This window comes from Pteronotus mesoamericanus, unplaced genomic scaffold (assembly GCF_021234165.1).
Source record: "Pteronotus mesoamericanus isolate MK-2021 breed Mesoamerican mustached bat unplaced genomic scaffold, CSHL_Meso_final contig_130, whole genome shotgun sequence".
NCBI lineage: Eukaryota > Metazoa > Chordata > Mammalia > Chiroptera > Mormoopidae > Pteronotus > Pteronotus mesoamericanus.
The window spans coordinates 31,342,143-31,360,366 of record NW_026555060.1 but is presented as its reverse complement, the minus strand read 5'-3'; the positions used below and the strand labels follow the sequence as shown (position 1 = coordinate 31,360,366).

The following is an 18,224-nucleotide window of genomic DNA, read 5'->3' as shown; positions in this document are numbered from 1 at the left end:
ATTTGCCCATTCAGTGTGATGATTTAGGATCTCAGCTAAAAGGGATCTATCACGTTTTGTTTCCCATGTGTTAAAAACTAAGACTCCTTCCCTATAATAAAACAGATAAAATTAGGAATTTGGGATAACGAAAAAAGGAAATGATGTCTAACAAAATTCTACAAACATCTGCTGATCTTCCAAACTTACCTGACTTCCTGTTGACCTGGTTCTGTGGAATAATGATCTGGCAAGAGTTGGCGTCATTGGTGTTCTTGATGGGGTGACTGAGGATACAGATAACTCGGATCACCTGACCCACTTTTTCTACCCGATCTTTTACGTAGCTGGGGTCACAGATGAGTTGCTTACAGCGAGCAATCTGTAACAAAACATTTAAAGACTATAATCTTCAATGTCCATGGTATTTTTAGACAGTATACTGAAGCCACTGTCTCTTGAATATAATGTTATTTTCATAAAGTTAACTGCAGAAATTTATTGAACTATAGGTAACTATTCAAACTAGCTTTGCCAACAATCTCTACAAATTTTCCTGGAACAGATCCATTAATTCTAAATCTTATTCAAGTATTAGGAAAACTGTTGCATTAATGTTCCAACGTTTCAGAACTAAGCAGACCAGAGTTCAAATCCTAGCTCAATACAATCTCAAAGAGTTGTTGCTAGGATTAAAAGAAACACTGATTCAGGGCTGTCATTGTATGAGAATGTACCAAGTAAAGAGTAAATGTTCTATAAATAGTACTGGTATTACAAACCAACCAAAACCATTCTCATTTTAACACTATGTTTCTAAGTAAAACTTCAGTTACAAGGTAATATATTATACTCTTCTTCCCTTTTATATCAAAGCCTTGACACTTCCTAAGAGGAAGAAGCTGTGTGACACACAGAATGAATAAAACTGCAATAAAAAGGACTTTGAGATACCAAATTAAAACATTTATCCCCATTCCCTAAACATACTATGCTGCAAGTACAAGGTAGTTACAAAAGATCTGCAACAATAGCCAGCCAGCTAGTGAGCGTTGCTTATATAGTCCCAACCCATGGAATACCATCAGAAATACCAAAATTGTTTTAAACTTAGTTCTCAAGTTTGTTTTAGTGCAGTTCTATTTGTTAAGAGCTGATATTTCATGAAAGAGAAATGATCTGGTTTTTGCACACCAACATCAGCAGCGTCACCTAAGAGCTTGTAAGAAAATACAGCCCCACTTATGACCAGTGACTGAATCAGAATATGCCCTTCAACAAAATTAACAATGATTTTTATTCAATTCAAATTTGAGGAGCACTGCTCAAAACTCCACCTAGGCAGTTCTACAGCTCAACCCCAAATCAAATGTTAATAATTAATATTAATCTTTAACAATTAATAATAAACAACAAAATGGTTAGTATTGCCCAAGCCCAATTTCAACCAACAAACTAAGTGGTACAAATAAAGCTAAATTTATATGAAAACTTGAGAAACATGCACCAACCCACAGTATATATAAGATACTCACACTTAGAACCAACCCATAATGCATATTTTAGACTTAAGAGGAAGCAATAATCAACACTACAGGAAGTACTGATGTGTTTTCTTAAAACATGGCCTTGGTAACTAGTCCTTAGTTATAATGAATATCAATTTACTATAAGAAATCACACACAGTCTGAAATCTAGCATCAGTGTCCATACCGAATTAAGTACTTACAAGATAATAAAAGTTTGTTCACAAGAACACAGTATTTTTAAATTGTAGAAGCTACTTACCTCTCCCTCAGATTTAACACCAATCACTTTTCCATTTTCCACAATGATTTCTTCAATTGGTTTATTCAGCATGTAGGTACCTCCATAAATAGCACTTAGCCTAGAAAATTTTTAAAATTAAATTGATATAATTGTTTCAACTACTAAAGTCTTCTTAGATCTTAATGAGTTATAAACTATATATATTTTGCTCGTTTGCCTTCTAGAAAGCATTAGTTTAAAAGTCATTGAATAAGCATCATTTATAAAACAGAATCAAAACCAAGAAGTGATGGCTCATATTCAGTTACTAATATTAAGCACCGCCCCCGCCCCCCACCAGAAGCCTAGTAATGGAGGAACAGTTTAAATGTGTCTAATCCTCCTGCATATAAATAAAGCTATCAGGAGGCATTTGAGAGTGACTAAAAGCAGGCAGACACTGGGGAAGAGACTTGAAAGGGAACACCTGGATGAGATCTTTCCGTGGTTTACATGGATGCCTCTCCCCCTGAGGGAACAAACTCCCTGGGCCTTATAACATGGAACAGCTGGAACAGAAGCAAAAAGTCTGGGATCTGATTGACTTAAGATGACATAGGACAATTTGGGATCATTAATGGAGATGAGAACTGTGAGGGGAAATCCTAAAACGGCAGCCACCTAATCTGTGAAATCTTTTCCAAACCTCCAACTAACTCCAGAAATGTTCATACATGGGGGAGATTACAAGGAAGCCAACGAAAAGCAACAGCTGAAAAACAGAAAGACTTGAGCAGAGGTTACAGCTATGAGCCATACAGGCAGACAAATCTGAAATTTGAAACTGCCTTATTAGAGAAGCTTTGTAGATACCCTGGGCTTCCCACAAAACCCCTAGGACCACACACCTATTGTAGCAAGACTAAGAAGTTAGCCAAAAACAAAAGACCCTCCTGAAAAAGTGTAAAATCAAGCCTCCAAAGTTCCAAGTGAACTTACCTGCCTACTGAGATAAAAATTAATATTCTTCAGAGAAAGACTCTAGCATCTCTACAATGTATCAGCATATTATGTCCAATATATGATCAAAAATTAAGAAACGTGACCCAAAGAGGAATTAGCAATCGACACATAGAAAAAATATTTAATAATAAAATATATGTCCACACTCACCACTTCTGTTATCACTTTTCTGCTAGCCCTAGCCAGTGAACAAAGGCAAGGGGGGTAGGGGAACACAAGGTTCTAAAAGAAGCTAATCTCTGTTCTAAGATGAGATACTTGTGTACAAGGAAAATTCTAAGAATAAAACTAGTAGAACTAATTAAGCACAAAGTCACAGGATGTAAGTTCAGTCTACATAAATCAATCATATTTCTTTATACTTGCAGCAAATGACTTTGAAATAAAACAAATTTTAACAGCAACATCAAAAGAACCAAACACTTTGAATAAACAAACAAAAAAAGGTGCTTGATCTTTACAATGAAATCTGCAAGACACTGCTGACAAAAAAAGTTCTAAATGCATGAAGAGAGCACATACGTGGATTCGAAAATTCTCCCTCAAATTCATCTACAGATTTTCTTATTAAATTTATTGGGGTGACATTGGTTAATAAAATCATAGGTTTCAAGTGTATACTTCTATGATTCATGATCTGTATACTGCATCATGTGCCCAATACTCAAAGTCAAATCTTCCATCACCATATATTTGGCTCCCTTTGCCCTTTGCTAACAACCCTAATCTATAGATTTAACTCAATCCCAATCAAAATCCCAGCATGCAAGTTTTTCTAGAAACTGACAACCTGTTCTAAAATGTATATGGAAATGCAAAGGACCTCAGCCAAAACAATTCTGAAAAAGAAGAAAGCTGAGGACTTGCACTACCTGATTTCAAGACTTCCTATAAAACTATAACCCTACCTCAACCCAAACTCCAGATGAATCACAGATTTAAACACAAAGCTAAAGCCCCAAAGGAATCTGTAAGAAATGGGGCTACACCCCAAAGAAATGACAGGTGGGGGGTGGTGATTATGAGGTGATACAAGGGAAGTTTCTGGAGTAAAATGTTCCGTATCTTGATTCTGGAGTTTTGATTACACAAGTTTATACATTTACCAAACTCAACATTTGTATTATAGATCTGTGTTTTCATTGAATGTATTCAATAAAAATAACATCTCATTACTCACGGACGTACCCTGTCTCATTTTCAAAACCGCATCTCATGCTGCTGAAGGTAAGATTCAAAATCAGTGGGTTTTATCAAACCGGTTAAATATGGACTCTTACCTTGCAAATCCTTGCGGCAGTTCTCCAAGACCATACAGTGGATAAAGGTATGGGCTTTTGCCGTATCTTGCCAAAGACTCGCTGTAAAGTTTAATCCTGTTAATGGTTTCACAACATGGTTGATCTAAATAGCTGGAGAAGAGGAAGTAAGTATTACAAAAGGGCTTCAGTTTTCATTCTTGTGTTCAATTTAAAATCTTTCAGAAGTGATTTCAATCCAATAATATCTTTTTATTTTACTTAAAAGGTTCTAACATTAATTTGCAACTAAAACCTCTTCTTTATAACATGGCTATATATTTGTTTTGTTAGAATTTCCACACTGGAAAACGGGGCAATACAGTTAGTGTTCCAAAAAATATATAAATCTAAAAATGAAATAACTTACTCATCAGTTCTGTAAAGTGCCAGGGCATGCCCAGTAAAATCTATAACATCTTGGCCCAAGTCAAATTTCTTATACACCTCTCGCATTGCAGTCTTCTTAGGATCAATGCCCTCAAAAGTTCTAGCATCATTTTCATCAAAGTTGGCAACATATACTAGGAATTTTCTGAAGCGCCGTTTTTCAAACAGCCCCATTAAACCTAAAACAGAATTTTTCAAAAAGCACACACTCACAATAGGACACTGGAGAAAAGAGTGAAAGAAAAAGTTTAAATATGCCATTATTGTCTGAGGTTCTTCTAGCATGATGTGCAATTTAAAATATGAAAGTTTGGACAATTTTAAAATAAACTGACCTAAGTACAAAAGATCAGGTAGGTCTTCAATTTTACAGTACAATTAAAAGTAATTAAATATAGTATGTTTAATTATGTCTCTTATTAGGTACAAGGTAAACAGGGCTTTGCAAAACTATTATTCATGAAGGCATACAGCTAAATGTTGTTTTAACTACTCTGATCAATACTCAGCCAACTGCCTAAAATTCTGAATGCTCTTTTCTTTTTCCTGTGTACTAAGATACACTCCGGCATTTAATGGGAAAGAAGCTTAGCTACCAAGAACAAACTGACCTCAAAGAAATTTAGAATTTGATTATGCTGCTAGTCACTTATTTTAATGAAGTCCTAAATATTCAGTTCACTGCTTTGTACACTCAAAAAGCAGATGAGTAGACAGCTATAAACTACCACATAATAAATCTTCAGCTCTTCCTACTAGTCAGTATTTCTACTACTAGTATATAGCTGTCAGAAAGACACAGGCAAAGAAAAATTATCCTGATTTTACAGCCTCCTTTTCTCTCCTTTCCTAAACTGTACAGCTACTTCCAAAAACAACTATAGCTTTAAAAATAACAAACTCTCAAATGTTTCTTTTGTATCTGTTGACAGTTCAATGTTTTGATATTTTGAACATTTCCCGACTATACTTGAAACCAACGAAACTGAAAATTCAAATGATCATGAAGCTATTAAGGACAGCTGACTGCATTTTTAAAAAAAATATTTAGAACCTAGCTTTAAAAAATGGACAGAATGGACACACATGTAAAACGCGTAAGGTTAAAAAGAAACATTCTATTGCCATATCAGCACCCTAGTTAAGACACAAGCTTAATTGTCAGGGGTATGAGTAAGGCAGTCAAAAAGAAATGTAAGTCACTACTACAAGGCACTTGTAACTCAGGTACCACATGTGGACAGTGCCTGTTGGAACCTATAGCTACCACCAACAGTTTACTAGAGATTACTGCATAACTTTTTAAAAAATCAGAATAACAATCTTCAGCATTTTCTTACATTTCCCTCCCTTTCCTCTTCTTTCATTTCCATCCCTCCCCTCATCCTAATGCTTGACGGCCAGAATCAGCTCTGTTGCTTGCTCCTGTTTCACAGAAAAGAGATGCTCCAGCTGCTTCTCCACCGCTTTTATGCTGCCAAGCATGGTGCCCACTAGTGACCTCCATGACTAGCATTTATGGCATCAGAACCAGATACCACTGCAATTACAAACATTTTGGAGAGCCAGTGCTCATTCTGAAAATGACTGCAATAGTTCCGATATTATTTCCTACTGTATAATTTTTGTAACAGCTACTTCTATATTTATGCCTACCTATCAAGAACTATAGCCCTCCATACTCCCTCCTCCTCTCAACTTTCTACACTGTATTATTATCACCGTGATATACATTTTCTTATTTATTTATAGCTTGTCTCCCACTAATGTAAACTCCATTAGGAAAGCATTTTTTTGTTTACTTTCATCCTTCTGTTGGACCCTCCCTACTCCCGGCACATACAAGGGTACCCGGCACATAGCAAGTGCTCAATAAATATTCAATCCATATAACTAATGTCTGATAGGTGCAAATATAAAAGAAACTGATTCATTCATATACCGAGTATATCATATAGAAAGAAAAAATTCCAATTATATCAAAGAATTAGAGAAAAATCTTTTTCAGAATTAGTCCCCTGAGTAGTGTCTTACCTTCATTTCAAATGGTTTGACTTTACTTCATTCACTTGCATACTGAGGTTTACTTATCAAAAAAAAACCCCACATCAAGACTTTCAAAACATAACAAAAGCTACAAATCCAGGGCTGTTTCAGTAAGAGAACAGATAAAAGCTTTCCAATTAATGAACAGGTATAATATTTGACCACATAATTTTAAAACTAATTGGAGTAGAACTATTACCGTTAGAAAACTAAGATACAATACAGCAGGCAACACAGAATTCTAATGAGGGACCCAAATGACCTAACTCCAGATAAACAGCTGGCTATTGCAGCAAACACAGCTCCTCAGTACTCCACAAGCCCTAGGACTCACTTAGATCTGTTTTATCAAAGGTGACTTGCTGCTGTCAAGGTGCTCCAGATAAAATAGATGCCTCACAGCATCTAAGCAGCAGGAGAGTGAGAGGCCACAATAATCTCACCCCCAGGAGGGACTCTGCACTGCCCTGTGGTGCCTAAGCCTGACTGCTGAGTGCACAGTCACTAGATTAACAACTGAAGGAGACAGCCACAGACAGGAGATTCCTAGAAGTCTCGAAAAGTCTGCTAAGGTCAGATAGGGTCAGCATCTGACAATATCAGAGACAGGTCAAGAAAGAAAAAACAGCAGTCTCCTACCATAGACATTCACACCACAAAGTCAGGAAGTCAAGACAGATCAAGTTAAGAAACAGAAGCAAATAGAAGGGTCTCACAAATAATGGAAAGACAAAGAAACATCCCCCAATCGGAGGGAAAGGAGGAATCCCTAGAAAGAGAAATAAATGAAATAGAGGCAAGTAAACTGTCAGATACTGAGTTCAAAACAATGGATCTAAGAACACTCAATGAGCTCAGTGAGCTCAGAGGGAATTACAAAAAACTACAGGGAACTATGAGGAACTTACTGCAAAATATATCAGCATGAAAAAGGACATAGAAACTATCAATAAGAGAACAGAGGAAATGAAGAATATAATTTCTGAGTTGAACACAGTAGAAGGAATCAAAAGCAGGCTAGATGAAGCAGAGGACCGAATCAGCAAGCTGGAGGACAATGTAGAAAAAAGTTCCAAGAAAATGAAAAAAAAAAAAAAAAAAAAAACCCTCAAAAAAAATGAAGAGACATTTAGGAAAATGCAGGATAACCTGAAACATAATAATATCCATATAATAGGGATACCAGAAGGAGAAGAGGATGAGGAAGGGACAGAGAACCTGTTTGAAAAAGTAATGATGGAAAACTTCCCCAATTGGAAGAGAGAAAAAGTCACACAAGTCCAGGAAGCACAGGGGGTCCCATTCAAGAGGAACGCAATGAGGCCTACTCCAAGACACATCATAATTGAAGTGGCAAATACGAAAGTCAAACAGAGAATCCTAAAGGCAGCAAAGGAGACACAGGTAGTAACATATAAGGGAGCCCCGGTACTGCTAGCAGCTGACTTCTCAACAGAAACACTACAAGCCAGAAGGGAATGGCAAGAAATAGTCCAAGTCATGAAAAGCAAAGGCCTGCAACCAAGACCGTTCTACCCAGCAAGGCTCTCAATTAAATTGGAAGGTGAAATAAGGAGTTTCTCAGATAAAAGGAGGCTAAAAGAATACATCTCCACCAAACCAGCCCTGCAAAACACGCTAAAGGGACTGCTTTAAGAAGATGAAGAAAAAGAGTGAGAAAGAGAGGAACTCATGTACAAAGAAAAAAAATGAATAAGTACCTATCAATAATAACTTTAAATGTGAATGGATTAAATGCTCCAATCAAAAAACATAGGGTAGCTGAATGGATAAGAAAACATGACCTGCACATATGCTGCCTACAGGAGACCCACCTCAGAACAAAGGACCTACACAGACTGAAAGGCATGGAAAAAAAGATTCCAAGCAAATGGACAGAGGGAAAAAGCAGGGGTAGCAATACTGATATCAGACAAAATAGATTTCAAAACAAAGGCCATAAAAAGAGACCCAGAAGGACACTTCATAATATTCAAAGGAAGAATCCATCATCAAGACAGAAACACTGTAGACCTATATGCGCCCAACATAGGAGCACCAAAATACATAAGGAAAATCTTGGAGAACTTCAAGAAAGATATAGACAGCAACACACTGACTAGGGAATTTTAATACTCCACTGTCAACAATGGATAGATCTTCCAAACAAAACATCGACAAGGATACTGTGGAACTCAATGATGCATTAGATCAAATGTACTTAACCAACATATATAGAACCTTTCGTCCCAAAGAAGCAAAATACACATTCTATTCCAATACACATGGAACATTTTCAAACAGAGCCCACAAGATAGGACACAAAACGAGCCTCAACAAATTCAAGAAAACTGAAATCAGAGCAAGCATTTTCTCGGGCCACAAGGGCTTGAAACTAGAAACCAACCTCAAGGAAAAAACTCAAAAACATTCAAACTCATGGAGACTGAATAGCAAGCATGCTATTAAACAATGAATGGGTCAATAATGGAATCAAAGAAGAAATCAAGAAATTTCTGGAAACAAATGAAAATGAACACACAACAGTCCAAAACCTGTGGGACACAGCGAAAGCAGCCCTGAGAGGGAAATCCGTAGCAACACTGGTCTACCTAAATAAGATAGAAACATTTCAAATAAACAGCCTAGCCCTACAGCTTCAAAAACTAAAGAAGCAACAACAAACAAAGCCAAGAGTGAGTAGAAGGAAGGAAATAATCAAGATCAGAGCAGAAGTGAATGACACAGAGACTAAAAGAACAATTCAAAGGATCAACAAATCCAGGAGCAGGTTCTTTGAAAAGATAAACAAAACTGATAAGCCTTTAAGCAGGCCCATCAAGAAAAAAAGGGAGAGGACCCAAATAAAAAATATCAGAAATGAAAGAAGAAAAATCACAATTGATACCACAGAAATACAAAGGATTATAAGAAATTACTGAGCAATTATGTGCCAAGAAATTAGAAAACCTCGATGAAATGGACAAATTTCTAGAAAAATATAACCTTTCAGCACTGAATGAAGAAGAATCAGAAAGCCTGAACAGACTCATAACAACTGGGGAAATTGAAGCAGTAATCAAAAATCTCCCGGCACACAGAAGCCCTGGACTGGAAGTTTTCACAGGAGAATTTTACAAAACATTTAAGGAAGAGCTAACTTCTGTCCTTCTCAGACTATTCCAAAAAATCCAAAATCAGGGAAGACTCCTAAACTCTTTTTATGAGGCCAGCATATCCTCATCCGAAAACCAGATAAAGACAAAAAAAAAAAAAGAAAGAAAGAAAAGAAAACTACAGGCCAATATCGCTGATGAACATAGACGCTAAAATCCTCAATGAAACACTTGCAAACTGCATCCAGCAGTACATTAAAAAGATCATCCACCATGATCCAGTGGGATTAATCCCAGGGATGCAAGGATGGTTCAATATTCACAAATCGATAAATATAATACATCATATAAACAAAAACAACATAATCATATCAACAGATGCAGAAAACATTTGCAGAAAAACAAATGCAAAAAAGCATTTGATAAGGTACAGCATCCATTTATGATAAAAACACTCAGCAAAGTGGGAATAAAGGGGGCATACCTCAACATAATAAAGGCCATACATGAAAAACCTACAACCAGCATCATACTCGATGGGGAAAAACAAAAACCTTTCCCACTAAGATTGGGAACAAGACAAAGTTGTCTGCTTTCATCACTTCTATTCAACATAGTATTAGATGTCCTAGCCACAGCAATCAGACAGGAAAAAGAAATAAAAAGCATCCAAACTGGAAAGGAAGAAGTAAAACTATGATTGTTGGTAGATGACATGATAGTGTACATAGAAAACTCCAGACTCCACTAAAAGACTACTCAACCTAATAAGTGAATTTGGCAAAACAGCAGGATACAAAGTCAATATTCAGAAATTGAAGGCATTTTTGTACACCAACAATGAAATATCAGAATCAGAAATCAGGAAAAAAATCCCATTTGCTATAGCAAGAAGAAAAATAAAGTACCTAGGAATAAATGCACCAAGGAGGTAAAAGACCTGTACTCAGACAACTACACAGCACTGAAGAATGAAATTAAGACACAAAAATTGAGGCATATATCATGTTCATGGATTGGAAGAATTAACATCATCAACATGTCCATACTACCCAAAGCAATTTACAGATTCAACGCAATCCCTATTAAAATACCAATGGTCTATTTCACAGATATAGAACATTTCAAAAATGTATAAGGAACCATAAATGGACCCCAAATAACTGCAACAATTTTGAGAAAGAACAAAGTAGGAGGGATCACAATACCTGACATCAAAATACATTACAAGGCCACTGTAATCCAAACAGTCTTGTACTAGCATAAGAACAGTCACACAGATCAGTGGAACAGAACTGAGAGCCAGAAATAAACCCATGTCTCTATGGTCAATGAATATTCAACAAAGGGGGAGCAGCTTAAATGGAATAAAAACATCTTCTTAAATGGTGTTGGGAGATCTGGAGAGCTACACGCAACAAACTGAAACTCAACCACCAATTTACACCACACAAAAATAAACTCAAGATGGGTAAGAAACTTAAATATAAGTCACGACATCATAAAAGTCCTAGAGGAAAACATAGGCAGGAAATTCTCAGATATTCCATGCAGCAGTATTTTCACTGATATATCCCCTAGAGCAAGGGACATAAAGGAAAGAATGAACAAATGGGGCTTCATCAAAATAAGCAGCTCCTGCATGGCTACAGAAAACATCAGCAAAATGAAAAGGGAACCAACTACATGGGAAAATATTTTTGCCACTGATACCTCGGACAGGGTTTGATCTCCAAAATATGTAAGAATTCACACGGCTCCACTCCAGGAAGACAAACAATCCAGTTAAAAATGGGCAAAGGACCTAAAGAGACACTTCTCCAAGAAGGAAATGCAGAAGGCTCAGAGACATATGAAAGGATGCTCAGCATCACTAGCCATCAGAGAGATGCAAATTAAAACCACAATGAGATACCACTTCACACTGGTCAGAATGGCCATCATAAAAAATCAACAAAGAGGTGCTAGCAAGGTTGTGGAGAAAAGGGAACCCTAGTACACTGTTGGTGCGAATGCAGACTGGTGCAGCAGCTGTGGAAAAGTTTGGAATTTCCTCAAAAAGCTAAAAATGGAACTGCCTTTTGACCCAGCAATTCCACTGCTTGGATTATACCCTAAGAATCCCAAAACACCAATTCAAAAGAACCTATGCACCCCAATGTTCATAGCAGCATAATTTACAAGATTTACTAATCCCCATTAGTAAATGAGTGGATCAAAAAACTATGGTACATTTACACAATGGAATACTACGCAACAGAAAGAAAAAGAGCTATTACCCTTTGCAACAGCGTGGATGGAACTGGAGAACATTATGCTAAGCAAAATAAGCCAGGGGATGAAAGACAAATACCATATGATCTCACCTACAAGTGGAACTTAATCAACAAAACAAACAAGCAAGAAAAATATAACTAGCAACACTGAAGGAAACAACAAACCGACAGTAACAAGAAGGAAGGAGAGAAGGGCATAGTGGGAATAGGGGAAGTGTCAAATCAAGGAACATGTATAAAAGACCCATGGACAAAGCCAAAGTGGGGAAGGATTGAGGGTGCGTGTGGGTGGGGCAGGGAAAAGTTGTGCTGGGAAAATGGAGACAAATGTATTTGAACAATAAAAAAAATAATTTTAACAGAAAAAAAGACAAATACTGTATGATTTCACTTATATATGGAATCTAAAAAAGAAACAAAACACAATGAAATACAGAGAACAAGCTGATGGTTGCCAGGTAGAGGGGTTAGGGGATGGGCCAAAAAGGTAATGGGGATTAAGAAGTACATACTGCCAATCATAAAATAAGTCGAGGGAAATAATGTACAGCATAATGAATATGGTCAATCATATTGTAACAACCATGTACGGTGCCCAGTGGGTACTAGACTTATTGTGGTGATCACTTTTTAAGTTATATAAATGTCTAATCACTATGTTGTGTACTTAAAACTAATATAACATTGCATATCAAGTATAATTAAAAAGAAATTTAATGATCTATAAATAAGAGCTCAAAGAGAATAAAAAATGAAAGAGCACAAACTTTATTTAAAAGGATTGTATTTAAACTACTGAGCTCTTATTTCTATGACAACACTGCATTGGATTTAATTCGTCATTTAAAAGATTTAAAATATTTTCTAACCCATGATTATACCACTAACTCCTTTCAATTTAATTAGGAACCATTCCGTTCCTTCCCCAATTGTTAATTCTAACCTAGCCACAACTGTTAGTGGAGTTTTTACTATTTGGCTATAGTGTATTTCAACATTTTAGGCCCAGTATTTTCTCCCCTAATAGCAAAAAGTAAATAAATGGAGTTAGAGAAATTACCAAAGTCAATGAGAAAATTTTTCCACACTTATGCCAAAATAAAATTACTGGAGAATTTATCAATTCTTTTCCTACTCTCCCAATCCAAACCTTTCCCTTCTCTAGACTCCTAAAATATTTCGTAAATAACACTCACCTGTTATACAAATTTGCCCTTTCTCAAACTGTTCTGCACAATAACTAGAATACCCTAAAGAAAAGAGGTCTTTTCTAGGTGTTTACTATTTAAAAGAAAGATGAGAATAGAAAATGTTAACCAGAAATCTTTGGTTGATCCAGTAGAGAAAAAAATTTAGGGAAGAGAATAAAACGACTCCATACTCACTGGAAATCCCTAAAAAAATATTTTGGAGAATAACAAAAGCAGCAATTAGAAGATGGGTTTAGCCAGACCAGAGGTCTTTTCTTTTTCAGCAGGCTGGATAATATAGGCTAGGAGATCAGCTTAGTCCAGTGATTAAGTACACAGGCTCTGGAGCAATCCTACCAGTGTTTCAATTCCCATCCTGTTACTTAAATCACCTATGTCATGTCAGGCTTGAGTTTCCTCCTCTGTAAAATAAAAACTTTACCTCATAAGGGTATTTTAAAAGCCAAGTAAGAAAATCTTAAGTGTTTAGCACACAGCCTAACACATAGGAAACAAAAAAAAAAAAACCCAAAACCACCAATAGCTCTTATGAATATTATAATAGAAAGTGCATTACTAGACCTAGATAGGCTCAGACTCACTAGCAACAAGCTACATGATATAGAGATGGTCATTTAAACTCTTTAAACTTAAAAAGATTAGAAAATTTTGAACATTCTGTTCACTGAAATATTCTCAACTGCCCAGAATGTTGTTTGGCACATAACGGACATTCAGTTAAGTCTTTGCTGATTGAAATGAGCAGATGATGGTTGATATAAGAGACATTAAATTTAATGTCTAAGATTCATCTTCCATTGTAAAATTTTAACATTCTGAGAAAATAAAATTACTTACTAGATGCCAGGGCTTCTGCTTCAGTGGAAGGAACCTTGTAGATTTTTCCTCCCTTATAGACAAAGCTCCCTTCAGTCACTTTGAAATCCAGGTATCGAGTGACCTCTGTATAAAGCAGCATCTTAACCAGCTGACCTATAAAAGTCACACAATTCAAACTGTAACCTATATCCTCCTCCCTTAAAAACTAGCAGAAATAGCTCTGGCAGGGTAGCTTACTTGGTTAGAGTGTTGTCCTGATATACCAAGGCTGTGGGTTCACTATTTGGTCAGGGCACACACAAGAATCAATTAATGATACATTAATAAGTGGAACAACAAATCAATGTTTCTCTCTCTCTCTCTTTCCCTCCTTCTCCCTTCCTCTCTAATATATGCATTGTCCCGTGCATCAAGAGGTTGTGGGTTTGATCCCTGGTTGGGGCACGTACAAAAAGGCAACCAATCAATGTTCCTCTCTCTCTCTAAAAATCGATTAAAAAAATTCCTCAGATAAAGATTTAGTGAAAGGAAGGAAGGAGGAGGAGAGAGGGAACTGAGAAGCACAAATTCCTCAAAAGTTTTGCCTGAGCTGCCTCTCTTTAACTATAATGGGAACTTTAAAGAAACCCAACTTATTTGCAGTAGTATTATAATTTTAAATCTCATACCTGTAATAATTATTGTGTGGCTTTTTCAAAAGCAAGTTGATGAAGTTATTAACCTTGAAGTTGAAAGATTAAAAAATACTTCTAAATATGCTAATAAATAGGCATGTATTATGATTGTCTCATCTAAAATAAGAGTTGGGAGACTTTTTGTAGGAGTTGCTGGACAATGTTAAGAAAACACTGGGAAACCATTAATATTAGTAAATGTACTTTTATTTCTGCTAGTTTTTCTAAAAATTGATTTTAGAGAGGAAGGGAGAAAGAAACATCAATTTATTATTCCACCTATTTATGCATTCTTTTAAAAACCAAATAAAATTATTTTAAAGCTCATTTGAAAGAGCACACTGAGAGAGTCAAAATAAAAAGGTGTTTTTAAGAACATGAAATAGTGAGGAGAGCTTTATGCAGCAAGATGTTACAGTACATTGTACAGTTATAATAATTAGTGTACATATTAGTCAAAAACAATGCAGAGCCAACATGGAAGAATTTAATGTTATAGAAGTTTAAATCAAAGTGGAAAAGATAAAGGGTGTTGAGGGACAACTTACTTGCCATTTTGAAAAAGTAAATTTCAATCTCTACTTCTCAAACAGGGTAATAAAATAGATAATTTATAGTAGAAAATAGGTGAAAAAATAAACCTATAAAACTATTTAAAAGCAAGTATTAGTATCTTTATAACCTTGAAGAGAAAAATTTTAAGCATATCTTTTCAAATCAAAAATAATAAAAGGAAAAAAATCACCCTAAACGACTACATGAAATGTAAAAGCTTTTATACACATAGACACAAAAACACAACAGTAATATAGAAGGCCAATCACAAACTGGGGAAGATATTTTCAACATATTTTTAAATGGGATTTAATAGCCTTTATAAAGAGCTCATTACATCAATAAGAAAAAACACAAAACTTCAACAGAAAAATGTGCAAAGCACAAGGCTGAAGAGTTCACTAAAAAAATATAAAAGCCAACAAACATCTAGAAATCATTTCACCCTCTAATGGATATTTGAAAAATCCATATTTTGTCTTTTAGTACAACAAAATGACAAAAACTAAACTGAACATCTGGGTTTTGGTAAAGGTACTGAGAAAGGGGCAATCTCAGTCTACTCGTGATTAGCAATAAAGGAAAAGCCATAAGAAATCATTCCCTTTATCCCCCATAATACACTTCAAGAAGTGTACAATGAGATTTATCACACAAACTCTCTCATACATTCATAGTATATCTGTTGAAAAACATGTTGATTGGGGAAAAAACTAAGTATTTACACACACACACACACACACACACACACACACACACACACGCCAACAAGTTATACACCGAAACATTAACCACAATTCTAGATGGTGAATTCTGGTTAAATTTTATTTCCTTTCTCCTTATCTATGTTTCCTAATTTTAATAATTATTACTTACATTAAAAAATGTTGAGTTTACAATTCACCTCACAACAATTTAGTTAACATTAAATTATTTCAGAGAAAATTCAAATAAGATCTTTGCAGTAAAACAAATTACAGCCCTTGCCAGGTAGCTCAGTTGGTTAGAGCATCATCGCAATATGCAAAGGTTGCGGGTTAGATCCCTGGTCAGGACACATACAAAAATCAATCAATGAATGCATAAATAAGTGAAACAGCAAATCAATGTCTTTTCTCTTTCTTTCCCCCTAAAAAAAAAAAAATAATAATCAATACATTTTTTTTAAATTACAGAATATAAATTCAAAAAATGGGAAAGAGTGGCACATCATTTTAGTGGACATAAACAAACGTATCAACAATTTAGTTTTTCAGTGTCACCTGAGAAAAAGATAATAATCATCACAGCAATCTAAAAAGATACTTAGTTCCTCTGATTAAAAATGAGAAAAAGTACTTTAAAAAATAACTTTAATAGTCTACAAACTAGAAAGACACTGTTTCTGAAGGCCCTATTATCTAAGTGTCACCATAGCATCAAGAGGAAAGCCTATTATAAATGCTTACAATTTTGATATTTACATTGTGTTGTGCCACTTCATATCATAATCTTCTTTCTTCAGAACCATTAATTAATGTCACCCCATTTCCCTTAATTTTTTTAAGTCTTCCCCTGAGGACATGCTTATTGATTTTAAAGAGAGGGGAAGGGAGTGAAGGAGAGAGATAAAGATATGAGAAACATAGCTTGGATTCCTCTCATATGCGCCCCATGCACCCCAACTAGGGACCAAACCCACAACCTTTCAATTTATAGGGCGACGCTCCAACCAACTTCGCCACACCAGCCAGGGCTCAATCCATTTTTATTGCTTCCAGACACCAATAATGCACCATATTATTCACCATACTGTAACCATTCAAAAAAAATCCATTTCCATATATATGGAATAATACTGCCAGGACTTAGTTTCTACTTTTAAATCAGATTCTGTCATAAATTTAAATTAGGATTGTTTACCATTAGCCATAAGGAACTTGGGAATTAAGTCAACATTCCAGTCTCTTCCTCTCCCCATTGATGCTGGTGGTGCTCCTGGTATTTTAAATCTTTTGTATAACTGAAACCAAAACAAAAAATAGCCATAATGTAACAAAATTTTATTTCCAATATACTGTGCAACTGTTTTTTTGATGACATGATTTTGGTATAGTAATACCACTACATGAGAGAAAGCGTAACAAGGGCATTTCATTTTTAATCATATAAAACTGTTAGTGAAGTTACAATACACAGGTAAACTAAATATTATATATTACTAAATTAATGAATGCTAAAATAAGTACTGCAAGCGTGATGTTTGTTTTTACTAGCAGAAAAGCAAAAATACAAAACAATGTCAATGACACACTAGTTCTGCAGATACATTCCTTATTATTTGTAGAAATCATTTAAACTCATTCTCTCCTGAATAGAAAGCTATCAAAAGCTTTGATAGTTTAAGGCTTAATTTTGCTTCTGTAGTTATTTAAGGAGTTAAAAATAAATTTTGTATTCTTCATTATCAGAAAAGACAATTAAAATTAGTTCCAGTTAATTTATAATTTGTATGAAATAAGAAGATCCAGATGAAAGCTTGCCATTTAAAATTTGAGAATATTCAAATTCACATATTGCTACGGCTGGAAGAGAATAGGCAAAGTGGGTACATATTCACTCAAAACTCCCCAAGTCCTTGCATATATTCAAGGAAAAAAAAAAAGAAAAGACAGCTTACTCATCTTACTGAAGATCAACTAATAAATGCACTAGGCATAGAAGGAATGGTGTCAACACATTACTCCACAGGTTGCTCACAATGAAGAGTTCTGGTGGTAATCATCTTACCGGGGTCGAACTTAGCATCATGAACAGTGCGGCCACCAGAAATTACGTGCCTGCTGATGTAATGCAATGTGAAGTACCCAAAAATAGTTCATTATAAACTAGCCTGGATTTTTCAAAAAAAAAAGAAAAAAAGTGGAGAGACTTCGGTAGATTAAGAGAATAAGGAGAAACAACCCAGAGGCAATGTTTAAACTGGTTTGAAAAAACAGCACTACCACACGAAGATAACATTCTTGGGAATCACTGGAAAAATGTGAATATGGTCTGGATATTATTAATTTTCTTAATTGTGGTAACAGTATTATGAAGAATGTTATT

The 18,224-nt window shown here is 35.4% G+C and overlaps 1 protein-coding gene across 4 annotated transcripts in view; it reads right to left on the bottom strand.

The window, feature by feature from the left end:
• The window catches only part of GDI2 (GDP dissociation inhibitor 2), a 33,181-nt gene that overhangs the window by 2,738 nt on the left and 12,219 nt on the right, over positions 1–18,224 (bottom strand). For all 4 annotated transcript variants that reach the window (XM_054594096.1, XM_054594110.1, XM_054594102.1 and 1 more), the window contains exons 3-8: positions 17,040–17,139; positions 13,927–14,061; positions 4,421–4,619; positions 4,033–4,164; positions 1,769–1,868; positions 190–361 (exon numbers count right to left, since the gene is read on the bottom strand). In XM_054594096.1, the coding sequence (XP_054450071.1) occupies positions 190–361; positions 1,769–1,868; positions 4,033–4,164; positions 4,421–4,619; positions 13,927–14,061; positions 17,040–17,139 (838 nt within the window). The remainder of the gene's footprint in view (positions 1–189; positions 362–1,768; positions 1,869–4,032; positions 4,165–4,420; positions 4,620–13,926; positions 14,062–17,039; positions 17,140–18,224) is intronic.